This window comes from Lissotriton helveticus, chromosome 5_1 (assembly GCF_964261635.1).
Source record: "Lissotriton helveticus chromosome 5_1, aLisHel1.1, whole genome shotgun sequence".
NCBI lineage: Eukaryota > Metazoa > Chordata > Amphibia > Caudata > Salamandridae > Lissotriton > Lissotriton helveticus.
This window is the reverse complement of record NC_136065.1, coordinates 1,479,262,934-1,479,279,876: the sequence shown is the minus strand read 5'-3', so window position 1 is coordinate 1,479,279,876 and position 16,943 is coordinate 1,479,262,934. Positions and strand designations below refer to the sequence as shown.

The 16,943-nt window shown below is 44.7% G+C and overlaps 1 protein-coding gene and 1 long non-coding RNA gene across 2 annotated transcripts in view; one reads left to right on the top strand and one right to left on the bottom strand.

Annotated features, from left to right (window-relative positions):
- Positions 1–5,479, top strand: part of LOC144755491 (uncharacterized) — a 457,970-nt gene extending 452,491 nt beyond the window's left edge. The window contains exon 5 of the long non-coding RNA XR_013594905.1: positions 5,343–5,479. This is a non-coding gene — a long non-coding RNA (uncharacterized LOC144755491). The remainder of the gene's footprint in view (positions 1–5,342) is intronic.
- CAPZA1 (capping actin protein of muscle Z-line subunit alpha 1) overlaps positions 1–16,943 on the bottom strand; it is a 341,315-nt gene that overhangs the window by 75,185 nt on the left and 249,187 nt on the right. The window contains exon 5 of the mRNA XM_078644469.1: positions 5,062–5,268. Within this exon, the coding sequence (XP_078500595.1) occupies positions 5,062–5,268 (207 nt within the window). The remainder of the gene's footprint in view (positions 1–5,061; positions 5,269–16,943) is intronic.

The following is a 16,943-nucleotide window of genomic DNA, read 5'->3' as shown; positions in this document are numbered from 1 at the left end:
GAATTGTGGACATGGCTCATTAACAACTGAATTTCTAATGTTTAAGCCAACTCCCTGCTTCGAACCATTTTTAGATCAGATTGAACCGCCACTCGCGAAAATACTCTACATGAAATTCAGGTGCCGTATCCTCCGAGTTGGAACATCCATATCCAAATGGGAAAGGCCTCAGAATAGTGAAGAAGATAGCATGTGTAAAATGTGCCACTTAGGTGATTTAGAGGATGTAGCACATGTCCTTTTTTTCTGCCCGACCTATTTTAATGCTAGAAGAAAATGCCTAAAACCTTTGGGGAGGAAAATGGGCATTAGGAAGTATAACGATATGCTACGTATTCTAAAGACTGACAATACACAACTTATTGTATTTGGTATTAGTAGATTTCTGTTGGCTATCAATTTTATGAGAATGAAGAAAGGATTTAAGTTTTAACTATCTACTTGCACTAGAGCACTTTAGAACATAATCTTGTACTGTTGGAATAATATGTTGGATACTCCGTTGCACTTGCACATTGCACTTTATACTGAAGTGCTTGATGAAAAGTAGAAGTTTATTTATTTATTCAACTGATTTTAATACTAAGGTTAAAGGTCAAGTTTTTACATTCCGAAATTGTAGTCAGCCATTAAAGCACTTTAGTATCTTATTTATACATTGTAGTTTTATTTTTTAAATATGCCTTTTGTATTTTGCACTGTAGTAAAGATCCTTAAACTTGTGTGAATATAATTGTAAAAATCTGTAAAACCCATTTAGGTTGTTTTCGAATGTAGGAATTCTTGAGGATTATTGTATTAGATTAATATAATGTATTCCTAAAATTGTTTGTTCTTTTATGATTCTATGAATCGAATAAAGATGTTTATGATCGATATATTTTGGTGGATACTCTAACCGTAGATTCCTGACCTTGTGAGTACCACCAAGTGCCAGACTGAATTTGAAGATTTTTCTCAGCAATTCCCTTGGGCTCAAATAGGTGGTTTCAGCTGGCTCCGTATCAGATACGTCCCACCCCGGAAGTCACGTCAGGGCCACAATAGAGAACTGCCATTTCTGAGTGCCAACGTCAGCTACTTTCTGATATCTGTCTGCACCATTGGATGTGGAGCCCATAGTAAGCAGATTGTGCCAGTGTGCAGATCTCTAGCTGTAAATGTTTTAATATGGACCAAAGACGACAATTCCACAGAAATTGGAGGAGGGCATAACTTAGTTAGGAACCTATGAATCGATAGTATCCACCAGAAAGAACACCATCATGGCTGAATAGGCAATCATAAAAAGGCTGACATAGCTGAGAAGTAACCATTTAATTTTGTCACAGCATGGCCTTGCTGGGCTAATGAGGAGTAAAAAAGGATATCAGACAACCAGGCTTTTAATGCTTGGTTGCGTCAGGGACATCACCATACAACAAACCTATCCCAACATCCTGCATAGATGGTTTTAGAAGAGGGTTGTCTGGATGTCAAAATGGCATTTCCTACTTTCAAAGGAGTACCAAACTCTCCTGACACACTTTGGAGTCACTAGGATGACTTAGACCTAGTTGGTCCAAATCTTCTTTAGATATTTGTACAGGAAAGGAAGGGAAGTAAAGGCGTACAGGAGTCCTGAGATTCAATCCAAGCAAAAGGAGTCTCCGAGCAACAACTGCCTCGAGGACTCAAATGAGCAAGATTAGGAACTGCATATTCTCTGTGGTGGTAAAAAGATCGAGCCAGGATTCTCCCCATTGCTGGAAGGCAACTTGTACCACGTCTGAGCGCAGCCACAATTCATGATAAAAGTGGGTGCGATGTGAACAGATTAAAAACGGCCACTAAGAAGCAATGATCTTCAAAGTAGGCACCTTACTAGACAAGAGTTAAAAAATTTGCACCACATCGTAATTCACAATGTTTCTCATGTGGGATGCGATTATCACCAATGTAGATGCCATCTTGGTTTGAAAGATGCACTAGACACTCGCCATTTCAGCTTGCATCTTGGATTAATGTTCTGAATGACTAAATGTAAGTAACCATATATGTATCTAGTGCCTATGGCCATATGCCATGATTGGCCCCTGTAAAAAATCCTCTCCTACTAGGACCACAAGTAATACATAGTGTGTTGATCTTCTGGACACAAATGTGTGTCCAGGTTGCAAATGAGCACGTTGTTCGCTAAGAACCGAGGGACCAGTCGCTCATTCCGCTACAGTTATTGCATCCAATGGAGAGTGTGTTCACTGTCATGTGTGTGACCCAGACTCCTGAGTACTGAGTTCCTAACCGAATCTGAATGCGGACTTGGCTGATATCTCCTAGTGATGTAATTTGTGGCATTGCCTCTCACTCAACCAACAAAGAGGCTTACTCTATAATGTCAGCCACCAGAGACTGGCTTTTCATGTTTGAGAGCAACCTAGGAGGACAGACCAGCACTTTGCTACATCCCACAATGCATGTCAGTGCCTCTGGAAGAACATCAAGATTTGTGTCTGGCAACCACCGAATCTGCCACATCGGCACTGCAGATACAGATGCATACCAACATTCACGATTTAAGCAGGATACTTTTTAAGCGGGAAAACACATTATTTTACTTTTTTCCTGCTTAAAATCTCATCCACTGCAATGAAAGCAAGTAGAGAAATGTAATTCCAAAGATATCGCATTCCAAATCTCCTCCTTATCTGTTGGCCTGTAAAAATGTGTTGAGGAACAGTTTTACCTTTAGTAGGTCAATGAATTCACAGTGAATGTGAGGAGCTTTCTGGATTGGAGGTTCCAGGTCTTGTGATGGAAAATGGTTGCAGGTACGCCATGCAAAGCTGGCTATTTAAACCTTAATCAAAACAATTAGACAAGGTGCAATGTACTACTGTCTGGCAGGACTGACTGAGCCGGGGTAGAGCGCATGTTTAAGTGCAGACTGAACCACTAATAGAAGATTACAAGATACCTTGTTGAGGCAGAGAGACCATGTATATGTATATAAGTGAGTGAGATGACAGGGCAGAATGAGGCTAGTCTAGGTGTATGGTCCTAGTGAGAAATGAAGAGTTGAGCGATAGGTAGGATCAAAGTGAATACAAGTTGAGTGTTTTGGAGGAACGGGCAGAGTGAAGTAGGGTTCCTGTGAACGTTTAAGAACAGAAACAGATTAGGAGTAAAGTGAATGGTAGAGACTGATTTAACAGTAGTAGATTACATCAAGGGCAGAGGGGGTAGGAGAAAGTAAGAGTTAGAAGAAAGAGGGGCTGCTTGACAGTTCAGGGACGCAGTGTCATGTAATTACTAGTGTGGGGCCATTTATGCACATACTATAAGTACTTCAATGCTTTTTATCATCTGGTGTTACTAATGTTTATCTATGGGGTCCCAACGCATCTATCTTTTCTGAGGGGCTTATGTGATTACTGTGAACAGGACAGATAGAAAACCTTCCTCTACTAAGCAGTAAGGGACTTTTAAGGTTTTCCAATTAAGCTTTCTATGCTAGGGGAATCATGAAATTAAAATTGAGGTCTCAAAAGGGACTTCAAGGTAGTATCCTAAAGGTGACGCGTGACATGTCCGATGTCCCGAAAGACATTTTGTGAGTCTTAAGTGGGAATCCAAATGTCTTGCAAGACATGACAATGTTACACTTGAGCACACCTCAAACATAGATCTGTTAGATTTAAATAAGTTAGTTAAATAAAAACTTGCCATTCTTCTACACACTAAAGTAATAAACAAACTTATTTCTGTAGCGGGGCCCTCAGAAGGGGTCCAACAAAAGAGCCATATTTTCCTTCCTGGACGATTAAATAGGGAGACACCTCAGTGTGATATATAATTCTACCAGACTGAATTGTTTCCTAGGACTGCAGCAGGGTCATGATGCAGGAGCAGTTAATCAGAAAACCAGTACTGTATACTACAGGATCACCTTACCTACCTAAACGAAAGATGTAATTTGCAAACTAACCTGTGGGTCTCGGATCAAATGTAGTGAAACCACAAACAAAAAACTCACTATCAACATTAGATTTCTGCACAGGTGTTCTTAAAATACACACACAAAAAAAAGTATGCTACTAATAAGGGTATTGAAGAAGTAGCAATAGTTGGAAATGAATACTGAATACCAAAATCACATTGAAAAACCAAGAGGGAGGACCCACAGTGACCTACATTAAATGGATGGCTAGTATACAAAGCATTCCATATTGACTTATAAACGGGTGGGCAAGAATAAGTAATATGTGCTTGAGAGGGCACTATGCCAGCATTTTAAAGTTCCAATAAAGAGTTGGTATGGTCCAGTGAAGCAAGGAAGAAAAGAGTCTAAAGCTTAAAACAAGATGGAGTTGTACTTAAACAGGAGGATACATATTCCTTTAACTGTAGATGGTCAGAACTTCAACATTGACGTCCGAGACCAATCCACTGCATCCACAAATCTGTTTCTAAAGATTATTTCTTTTCAATGTTTAATCAACCCATAGCTTGCAAACTGGCAGTTTGTGCATGCAAAAATAAACCAAACACTAAAGAGGTGTACACATGCAATTACATCCAGCTCAACACTGATAAAGTCTCAAATTCTGTATGAAACTAGTTTTAGGCATATTAGCAAAATAAAGTGGCCATGCGAAAATCCCTATCACCGTACTACTCTAGTCCGTCCTAAAATATCCCAGATTTTGGTTCAGTCAACAAAGAAGAATTCTGCCTGAAAATAATTCTTAGTAAGGTAGGTGTTTTATCGAGTGAAACATTTGATGGGGCAGTGTATTCAAAAGGACAAAAGAATTAAGACCTTGTTACCAAGAGTTGCGGCAATAAAGTTTCTGATCGGTGGAAACTGATACTATGCTTAAGGATTTATAAGGTGTAAAAATATTTTCATGCATCCATACTAGATCAGTTGCCAAAATGAGTGAAACTGCCCCATGCCGTGCAAGCAAATTATCAATATTTTCCAGTCTGGAGTACTGAGACGGTGAAGCAGTGTTTTGTTAGATCAAGCTGCAACAGACATGGATTTCAAACACACTGAATATAAATTGATTACTCAACTGTGCAAACGCCATTAGGATAGTGATCTTTCACGTATGTCCGTAGTGCGTTGTCACAGGCATCTCTCCAGGGCTTTAATGCAGCCTCTACATCGTCTGGTTGAGGTTCACTGGCTTCCTTCCTCAAATGATCAAATTTAAAGGATATTTTGTTTCTTGGGTCCAGAAATCTACCATTGCCCAGATCGCCATGTTCTGTTATCAAGACCTTAAAAACATAAAATTAAAATGAATGTTAAAGTTTTAAAAGCCGGTTTTCTCATGATTACTGTTTCCTTGCAGGTATTGCTTTGGGTGATGAGCCACTCTGCCTCAATTCCAGCAGCTATTGATGGGAAGGCACCAGCCCACTGAGCTCATCACAAGGGCCTCAACTTGTCCCATCACTCTCATCCTTACTGCCACTTAATCTCTACTCACATGGCATCCGCCCGGATGGAGAGGGAGCCCTTTTATTAGGGACAGGTAGGGTGCTCTGTTAGAACCCTTCATGTCTGTCCTACGTTTCCATGAATCTTCACTTCTTATTCTTTTCTTAAGTCTAATAAATATTCCGCACTCAATTACAGCTGAAATACTTAATATCTCTAATTAACTCCCACTTCTATGACCTGCAGGACATCCACCACAGAAGGACTCCAAAATCTGTTAATGCGGTGTCGGTTTTCGCATTCTCCGCAAGCACTTGTGCAACAATGCTTAACTCACCAAGTTTACATCAAGTCTTTAAACCTCAACCACCACAGAAAAGATATCCCATACAGGCCACATTTCAACCTGCACCCTTGAAAGCACCCCAAAGGGAACAAAGGGATAGGACACCAATCAGATTTTCACAACCTCGTCACGGGTATAAAGGACTATATATGTGATACAACCTGAGTAGCTACTTATTTTACTGAACGCGCTGTAATAATACCAATACTATGCAATCCATTAAAGGCTAGAACAAATATTAAAATGTTATACGATTTTACATTTGCACGTCCCTTTTATCAATTAATTACAAACAAGTAACAATGTACCAACACCTTATATTTCACTGTACTATGTGCTTATCAGAAAATTTAGCATATCAATTTTTGGAGCTGGAGGTAATTAACTTAAAGCTTATTTTTCATCTCCTCACATGAAGAACATTTATGTGCACACAACATGTGCATGATGCAAGTGCAGAACGGTAAAAGTGAATGAAAGGTCTACATGTTGACCATGTCCATCTTTTCAATCCTGTAGCCATCCACCAAAGATAGTATGATGCGTGTGGTCCCCCTCAGGTGAGTAGTCGAGTAAAAGAGTATTAAGTACAGGGACAGAAAAGCTTGGCAAAGCATATAACATTTGACAATCTGACAGCGAAGGAGTGAAAAAGGAAAAGGAAAACGCTACTTACCGGTATGCATCTGTTCTTGGCATGTAGAGCTGCAGATTCATATACTTGTGCATAGAGCGCCATCTGGTGTTGGGCTTGGATGTTTGCACTGTTTTTGTCTTTGGAAAACGTCTTTGTAATCACGAGATAGGTGACTCCTCCCTAGGGTGATAGTGCGCATGGGCATCGACTCCATCTTCAGATTGTTTTCGCCATAAAGGGTTATGATGGAGTTAGTAAGAAATAGAACAAGTATTGGCATAGCCAATAGGTCTCGCCTTTGGGACCTTTTAAGTGTTTAGCAAGAGCTATTGGCAATGCCAATGTGTTAAAGTTATGGTGTAGAAAAGTGTGGCTGCTGTCTAGCATATCGAAAAATTGTAATAAATAAAAACAATAAAAATGTGTTGGTTCCTCTGGTCCACATCGTAAATGGAGAGCCTGACATTGTCATTCTGGCTTCTACTTATGTTACAGTGCACTGTAAAAATTGGTGGTGCAACAGCAAAATTAAATATTGTCTGTTGAAGCGCTCCATTACATTGGATTGCGGCTGTCCTTGCCCAACTCATCCAATTCTGCAGTCAGTGCACATATTTTTAGTCACCCTCATTGTTTGTTTATTTATTTAATTTATGTATTTTAAAGTTATGAAATTTGGCATGACTTTTTCGGTGAACCCATGAAGCCTACTGCACCTACCATTGGCTTTACACCTTACCCAGGGACACTGCAATTGTGTGACGGAAGAGGACCAAATTATGTGGCAGGGTTGCACAACTTATGCAGCAAGAAGAGGCAAATTATGCAGCATAATTTGGCACATTTTATCAGTTTTAATTCAATATTCTTACACCTGGCAATAGTGTTTGCGAATAGGGTGCACTTAATTACAATTTAACACCCAAATACAGTAATAAGTAACTTAAAAATGCCAGTCAAATCAAGCAAAAAGCATTCCGGTGCATGCGCAGGAATCCGAGTCGCTATAGTTTTTGTAATTTTTCATCCGTTTGAAACATAAAAATTTGTTTTTATTACAATCTGCAGATGATGAATTACGTGGCAAATAAGTCAAATACAAAATGTGATAATCGCCATGACAGCAGAATCGCATAATTCCAGTGGCCCTGACCTTACCCACTACCATCCTTTTCAAGGGCAGAGTTGAGGAAGCATAGCTGAGGAGGAGGGGAGATAAAGGCCCTGACTTGAAAGAGGGGTGCAGAGAGGGAACGCAGGGGAAATGAGGGACGTAGAAAGAAGGAGTAGCAGCGTCTGGGTGTCAGAGAGAGGGCTAGTATACTGGTCAGGAGAGAGAACAGTGGTCTCCCACTGTGACATGGAGAGCAGGAGCGTCGGGTAGTAGATGGGATGTTAGAGCGAGAGGGAGAATTTGAGAAAGGGATAATTAGTAATAGAGAGACAAAAGAGTTAGATAGAATGAGAGGATGAGAGGGAGAACAGTATACAGTCGATGTGATAGAAAGAGGGAGAAAGGGGTAGCAGAGAGGAAGGAGAGAGAGAGACAATGAGAGAAACAGTGAGCGGAGAGGGGTAGATGGGATGAGAGAGAGAAGCATAGAGGGTGGACGGCAGGAGCCGCGAGATAACAAGGACAGAGACTAAAGGGAGGGCACAAAGGAGGACAGAGAAAAAGAAATGCAGATGAGAGAGGGTGTCAGACAGACAGCGAGGGAGTGGGAGGAGCCGCCGGCGGACAGGAGCGGGAGAAGGAGTGACGCTGTTACAGACAGAGCGAGGGAAGGAGGGAGAGAGTGACAGGAGGGAGAGAGTGACGGGAGGGAGGAACGGCCGCGATTACGGACACGTCAGGAGAGAGGGCGCGTGAGGAGAGCAGTGTGTGACAATGTCAACAAGGATGTAGCATCGTCCCGCCTGACCCTCAGGCTGAGACAGGACAGGCAAGCAGCAGGAAGAGGAAGTGAGGTAACAGGAAGCAAGTAGTCTGTAAGCCAGTGTGAGGCTGGCAGGGAATAAAGAAGGAAGCACAAAAGTTACTCCTGTGTCGGTGTGTCATTACGAGCGCTGCGACACTGGCGACGAGGGTGGGATATCCATGAAACAAAACCCACACGCAGCCCATCGCTCAGCCACCCCATGTGGCCGACCACCGAGCCCTGCAGCGGGAATCATCATCCGCCAAAGCCACAAGTCACCTAGCTGCTGCCCAAGTGAAGCGCTGAGGAGCAACGCGAAGAAGCAAGAACGCGTGCGCCAGCAAACCCGACCACCGCATGTGAGAAGGAAGGCGCATATGCCAGAGTGCGCTCACCGCGTGCTCCCCCTCACCGAGTGATCCCAGAAGACTGCAATCGAGTCCGCGCGGCACCGGAGAACAGTGCCCGACTCCCAGCGCGACCAGGAGGTGCAGAATCAGAGAACCGGGGACAGCGCGCAGAGCAAGGGTGAGTTCAAACCCTGCCGCTCCACCACGCGCGCTGCCTGAAACCAAGACACGAGGCATACTGTCCTGCGCGGCGGCCATTTTGAGGCCAGGCGCCCGCCCATAAGCAGAGCCACGCATTGTCCATGGCGGCCATCTTGAAGTCAGGCGCCACTCGGTTCTGGAAATAAATACCAATAATAACGGCAGCCAAGCTAGAAAGCGGCTTGAGGAGCCACAAAGACTTAACACCAATAAGAAACAGCAGCCACGATGGTAAACAGCTCAAGGAGCCACGGAAAAGAATAAAATACAGCGTGAAACCAAAGCACGCCAGTACAGTCTGGACAACACTTAATAAATAAAGCCAGCCAGCGCCACCAAGAGCCCATCACCTGCAGATGTCCGACCAGGGCCCGGATAGCTCCTCCGACACTGCCAGTACAGCTCCCAATACGTCCGGCGCGACAAGGCCACGAAGCCCAGCTCCCAGTACAGGAGGGCCAGTTCCTCCAACCAACGTGACCACGATGGCGAATAAACCCATTGGAGCCTCATTCATGCGTCAACCGCAGCCACTACCACTGACCCCAGGCAACAGTATGGGTCCGTCGTGGAAAACGTGGAGTGAAGATTTTGAGGACTATATGGTTGGCTCCCTAGTGCAAGATAAGCAAAAGATTGTAGCCTTGAGAAATCTGATTGGTCCAGACATTGCGCAAATTATCAAAGAACTACCCAATGCGGCAACTGCCACCTATGATGAAACCAAAGCCGCCCTTGACAGACGTTTTCTCCACAAACGCAATGTAGATTATGAGCGACACACGTTCAACCTTGCCATGCAGGAGAAAGACGAATGCATGAGCGATTTCATTATGCGCATCCGGAGACTTGCACGATACTGCGACTTCGACAATTTCAAAACAGAAGATGCCCTGAGACTCCGCATCATTGATGGCTGTTCATCTGAAACACTGCGCCGGAGACTCCTAAAGAAACCATATACATTAGACGAAATCGAGGAACTGACAAGAATCAATGACCAGGCCGAGGACTACGCGAAGCGAATGGGAACACAGAAATCATCGGATCACAAAGACCACGCTTTGCGCATTCAGGCTCACAGGTCATCCAAGGGTAACAAGTCCTCGTCCCCTTCTCACAGGTCCCAACCGTCACGTCGAAACTCACGACACATGAAGTCCACAAAAGCCACGTCCACCTGCTATAGATGCGGACAGGACTACCCGCACTCAGGTCAATGCCCAGCAATCGGGCAGCGATGCCACCGCTGTGGAAGAGACAATCATTTTGAGGTTGCATGCCAAGCCAAGCAACCAAGTCATAGGTCATCAACCAAAGGACATGAGTCACGGCATCATGCCCGAGCCGTGAAAGAGAGAGGAAGAAGGTCCTCCAGCTCGTCCAACTCCAGCGCTCAGTCAGCCTATTCACCGCAGTCAAGAGGCCGCTCTGGAAGTAGCCACAGCACCAGGCGTCACGTGACAGGCTCCTATCGGTCACGCAGAGACACTTCCAGTGAATCGCCATCACGCACCCTCACATCACAAGACAGTGATGAATACATATGCATGGTAACAACCCCAGATCGTGATGAGTACATATGCATGGTTGCAGACCCAGATCGACTGAAACGGTATCCAAAACTCGACATCCTGATTGGAGACCACCCAGCGAAATTTGTTTTGGACTCTGGAGCCTCCCTGAACTATATCTGTGCTTTAGAACATCAGAGCATGAAACACAAGCCCAAATTGGAACCAGCAGCTGTCCGCGTATTCACGTGGATGTCACGCAAGCCACTGCCGTGTCTAGGCCGCTTCCGCACCACTCTCACGTTTAAGGACCGGTCAATTGACGCTTACATTCATGTAGTCGAAGGGCCAGACCTGGCCGACTGTCTCCTCAGTCTACCCACGGCAGAAAGGCTCAAACTCGTGGAACTCCTCTACATGACGGAGGACACCCCAGACATTGTGGCGAAATTCCCCAACCTGTTCAAAGGCCTTGGGAAGCTCAACCACTTCAAGGTAAAACTTCACATCACTGAAAACGTGACACCCATTGCTCAGCACCACAGGAAGGTGCCATTCCATCTACAAAAGGCCGTCGATGACTAGCTCCAAGATCTCCTCAGAACAGACATCATAGAACGCACGACGGGTCCCACCCTTGGGTATCGCCAGTCGTGGTAGTCCCGAAAAAGGGGCAAGACAACAAAGTCAGGCTGTGTGTCGACATGCGCGCGCCCAACACCGCTATTGAGCGGGAACGCCACCCTGGGCCGCATATCAGTGACATGATTACCAAACTGAATGGCGCCACAGTATTCTCCAAACTAGACCTCAATAAAGGTTACCACCAGCTGGAGCTTCACGACAAGTCGAGATACATCACGACTTTTACCACGCACCAAGGCCTATTCAGTTACAAACGCCTGAACTTTGGCATATCCTCGGCTGCCGAGATCTTCCAGGAGGCCATCAGGCGAGTCATCCAAGGCATCCCAAATGCCTTCAACTACAGTGATGATCTGCTGGTATTTGGGAAGGATCAAACGGAACACGACACGGCCCTGGACAGAGTGTGTCACGCCCTGATGACTGCGAATCTAACCCTCAATGCCAGCAAGTGCGAATTCCACAAAGACACCTTAAAATTCTACGGACACATCTTCTCGAAGGAGGGCATGAGACCGGATCCCGAGAAGGTAGCGGCCCTGGCAGACACCCAGAAACCTAGAGATGTCACAGACCTACGCTCGTTCCTTGGCATGGCTAGCTACTGCGCGCGCTACATCCGCGACTACGCCACAATCAGCTACCCGCTATGTGAACTCACTCGCCAAGGACAGCCATTCGAATGGACAGATGCGTGCCAACATGCGTTCTCCGTGATCAAACAAGCTGTGGGGTCGGCCATCAACCTAGCGTACTTTGACACGAAGAAGAAAACTGAAATCACGGTGGACGCCAGTCCTGTAGGCCTGGGCGCCATCCTGGCCCAATACCGTGAAGATTCAGAGCAACGACACATCATCGCCTATGCAAGCCGCAGTCTCACAGATACTGAAAAAGCATACTCCCAGCCGGAAAAGGAAAGCCTGGCTGTGGTGTGGGCGTGCAAACATTTTCACCTTTTTGTGTATGGCAAACATTTTACGATCATTACGGATCATCAGGCACTCATTACGATTTTTGGCAACCCCAATGCGAAAATGCCACCTCGCATTGAGCGGTGGGGACTACGTCTCCAGGACTACGTCTTCTCCATCATCCATAAACCCGGGAAAGCTGAAAACCCAGCTGACTTCATGTCACGACACCCGCTTGCAGGAGCCAGATCTGCACTCTCTGTGGCCGACGAATACCTCCACTTTGTTGTTGACGCAGCATGTCCTCCCACAGTCCCTGTTGAGGCCATCCAGGAAGCGTCCGCGCTTGACCCTCTCATTCAAGCAGTGATGGCCAGGATTCGCTCCAACTCCTGGAGAGACACGAAGCAGTCCTCCTCTGAACAAGCTCACCTTCGCCAAGACTTAGCTGCCTTTCAACGGGTGCGCGAAGAGCTCTCCATCAGCGACAATGGTCTTCTTTTGAGAGGGGGGAGAATCGTGATTCCACTCAAACTGCGTCAAGGGGTCATCAACTTGGCACATGAAGGGCACAGAGGCATCAATGCGACCAAGAAAGCTCTGAGAGAACGAGTCTGGTTCCCCACCCTGGACCACATGGTCGAGACAACGCTAAAAGACTGCATCACATGCCAAGTAGTCAGCCGAGAAGAACCGCCTGCACCATTACAAATGTCAGAGCTACCAGACGGAGTATGGCAACAGATTGCAGTCGACTTCTTCGGCCCTTTGCAATCAGGACAATACATCATTGTTGCCATGGATGAATACTCCCGCTTCCCCTTCGCACAACTAATATCATCTACTCGAGCAACGACTGTGATCCCAGTGCTCGATGAGATATTCGCGGCCTGGGGCATCCCATTACGAGTAAAGACAGACAACGGACCCCCCTTCAACGGCCATGAGTTCACAAACTTCGCAGCCCATCTTAACTTCAAACACCAGAAAATCACTCCGTTGTGGCCACAGGCAAATGGCATGGTGGAGCGATTTATGGGGACATTAAAGAGGGCACTTCAGCAAGCAGAACTGACTCGCCGAGACATCCAGCAGACATTAAACGAAGTACTAAGAGCATATCGAAATACGCCGCACGGCACCACTGAACAGTGCCCAGCAACTGTAATGCTAGGAAGAACACCCCGAACAAGACTGCCCATGCTGAACGAAAATCCTCAACAACGAAATGTCACAGTTGATCACAACACTCTTGTGGACATCGACCACACCAAGAAGCATAGGATGAAGACGTATGCTGATCAGCGCAGGCATGCCAAGGACTCCATCATACATGAAGGAGACTGGGTCATAGTGCGAAGCGATCGGCGAGCCAAAGCAGACTGTCGATATCTCGACACTCCCATGCAAGTCACCAAGAGAAAAGGAACCATGGTCACAGCCAAAACTGACCACAAGCAGATAACGAGAAACATCTCGCACTTCAGAAAATGCAACCGGCGCGGCCACCAAGAGACCGTGTCAAATTTACCCTCAAGTGACTCCTCCAATCAGAGCGACAACAGTGACCAAAGTCACCACAGCCCCAGACGAATGGTTGAAATCACGACTCATCACAGTCCAACACCCGGACATAGAGAACGACCGCAGCGTCAGATAAGAAAACCTCGACGTCTGGTTGAAGAGATATAGAGGAAGTAAGACTTTGAAAAACAGGGGAGATGTAGCATCGTCCCGCCTGACCCTCAGGCTGAGACAGGACAGGCAAGCAGCAGGAAGAGGAAGTGAGGTAACAGGAAGCAAGTAGTTTGTAAGCCAGTGTGAGGCTGGCAGGGAATAAAGAAGGAAGCACAAAAGTTACTCCTGTGTCGGTGTGTCATTACGAGCGCTGCGACAAAGGGACGGGAGGGCATGAAGAAAAGAGACGCTTGCAGAGGTGACAGGGAGAGAATAGAGAGACAGCCATTGGGGAAGGGCCAGAGACCGAGGGTACTGGGAGAGAAAGGAGACATTGGCAGGGAGAAAGAGCAGTGACAGAAACAGGTTATTAGACATGAAGGGAAAAGGGTGTGAGGTTGGAGGGGGTACCAGGTGCGGCCACTGAACACAAAATCGCTGAACAAAGATCAATTAGTGGCCACGCTGATGAAAACTAAAGAGTGACTTTTACTCAGGAGTCTCTGGTAAGGGATGTGCCGACTTGTACTACCATTTAAAAAATGTAAATGTCATGTTTGCTGAAAACCCATAGATGTCCCTGTTTTGACTGTGTTTTCAGGAGGCCTTTGCTTAGGATCAAGGCTTTCCTCTGATAACATGTAATTCTGTGCTTAGTGCATTAACTGGGATAACATGTACTCTTTAGAAAGTAAATGGTTGCAATCACAATCTTGCTACATCGCCAGTGGCTAAAAATGTAGTAAGGGTACGATTTACTTCAGTGATTCAACTCTGAGCACACAGCAGAACTCCCCTGATTTTTGGCCCGCAACAGAAAAGGGACTCCATACTGTTTGGAAAACAGCCGGACTCCATTATTTCAGCCTGATTGCGGCGGATCATGGTTTACGCCTTCAAATAATTATTTTAAGGACTCCAGTGTGTCGCTATTCTTTTTAATTAGCCATGAGTTGTGCGTGATTGCAACCGCGCCGCTGATTGCTGGCTTTGTTCACTGCAGGTCGTAACTCAGGCTGCATTGCTTTAGTTGACCCAGACACTGTACTTTAATCCGCTTGCTGGGGTAATGGATTGCTGCAAAAAAAAGGTCCAGGTTTAAAAAGTAACTTTCCAGCTAAAATGGGAAAGTAATAAGGGATAAGCGAATTCCTTTCAGCTTAACTCACAATCGATCACCAGAATCCTTGTATCAGCAGTACAACAGAAAAACAGGATTTTCATTTTTTTTGGAAAAAAAAATCCGTAAGACTAGCAACATTTAAATAAGCAAGATAAAATATCCTTTCCCGAAGGCTACCCAGACGTATATTCACAGCGAAAATGCCTTATAAATAAATGCGTATTAACAACCAAGAGTTGGCTCTAATCAGTTAGGCTGAGCACTTGTATCTATAAAGCAAAGGAAAGTGCCTAAACTGATACAACTAGTCACAAGGGATTTAAACTAAACTAGGAAGAAATCGCATTTCCGCCCGAGGTTTTGCTAATTAATAGCGGTTTATTTGTTCAATTTTTAAGAAAAAAGTTTACTGATTAGAGCCAACTCTTGGTTGTTAATACATATAGCGGGAACTGTTCTCGCGAAGTGTGTTTTACACCGGACCACAATCTTTCGTGGCTGACAAGAATTGATCCCTTGTCTTCGTTGTGGGGTTAAAGGTATACATAGATACCAAAGCCCATACTTTACCTTGTTTGTTTTTGGTTATATTGACGTTTATTTATCTTTATTTTTTTGAATTCTTGATTTTTCTATGGCAGAAAGGGACACCTTTGCCTATTCAGAAGATCATATAAAAAATCTGTTGAGTGACCCACCAGTATTCTCTTCAGTTTCCCTCAGCGTCTCGGCAACTTCACAAAATGAGTCGGATAAGTTAATTCGCTTAAAAAAGAAGCAAATAAGAACAGACTTACACGGGCATTTTCTTCTACAACATTTACGAGAAGGCACCATTCCAGGGGGTATTCAGATAAAAAATATACCAGTGATCTTCACTGAGGACCCGCTATTTAAAAAGGGCTTCAGTCAGATTGAGACAAAATGCAGTAGGGACCTTATGGTCCTCACTGTAGAAACAGCGGCCAGAATCTCCAAACAAGAACTGGAAGAAATAGCCCAATTAGAGTCTGAAATAAATAGCAATCCCACGATAGCAGATGCAAAGGCATTATTAGACAAGGTTGCAAAAGAAATACAGGATTTCAAGGACTATACAATAACACAAAAAACTAACCAATTTGAAAAGGATAAGAAGACCTTCACACTAGAAAACGTGTATCCATTCTTACAAGTAGACTTTTATACAAAACCAGATTCAAGGCGATTTTTACCAGGTAACCGCGGCAGATCAAGAAATCAGTTCATTACTTTTTCGGATACCTCGTCGTCGGGCGGCGACAGTGATAATAGCGGCAATAAAAGTAACAGCAGACCAAATAGGAACCGACAATGGAACCAGAATCAACAACAACAAAGCAACACCCAGAATTCTTTTTTAGGGGGAGGCCAAACACGACCGAGGGCGAAAGTGAGATGGGAGATGACAACACGCCGCCAACATTATCAAAATTGATGGTGTCACCCATCTTTAACCTCTCATCCAAATCATTGACTGTAGCGGAGGAAAGTATCCTGTCTAAGGGCCTTTCCTTCGTACCATCTAAACGCACAGATTTTACAAGAATGAAAACTGAATTTATCGAGTTCTGCCGTAAATTAAGATTACTAACTTTTTTCATTGAAAACCCTTCATCTTCAACTCCTGAAGTCACGGGTTTAAGAAATAGATCGACTTTTTGTCCCCCGGGACATAAAATACCAAAAGAAATTGTTATCTTTGAAAAAACTGTACTTTCTGCAATCTCTGCTATGGAAACGCAAAAAAAATATGTCAAATTCAATACAACAAAAGAACAAACAAAAGCCCTTCAAGACTTACGTAGTGATCCCACTATCACTATAAAGCAAGCCGATAAGGGTGGGGCGATAGTGGTGTGGGAGACAACAGACTACAACAATGAAGTGCTTAGGCAATTGAATGATCAGGCATGCTATCGCAAAATCGGGAAAGACCCCACGTTAGAACTACAGCATCAACTCTTCGCTATCATTAAAGATGGTTATGAAGAAGGTTTTGTAGGTCCCAAAGAGCTGGATTTTTTACAAAATAAACACCCAAAAGTACCTCTTTTTTATATTTTACCAAAGGTACATAAGGACCAAAACAAACCCCCGGGGAGACCAATCGTGGCAGGATGAGACTCCCTGCTCGAACCAGTTGCCAAATATGTCGACGTGTTTCT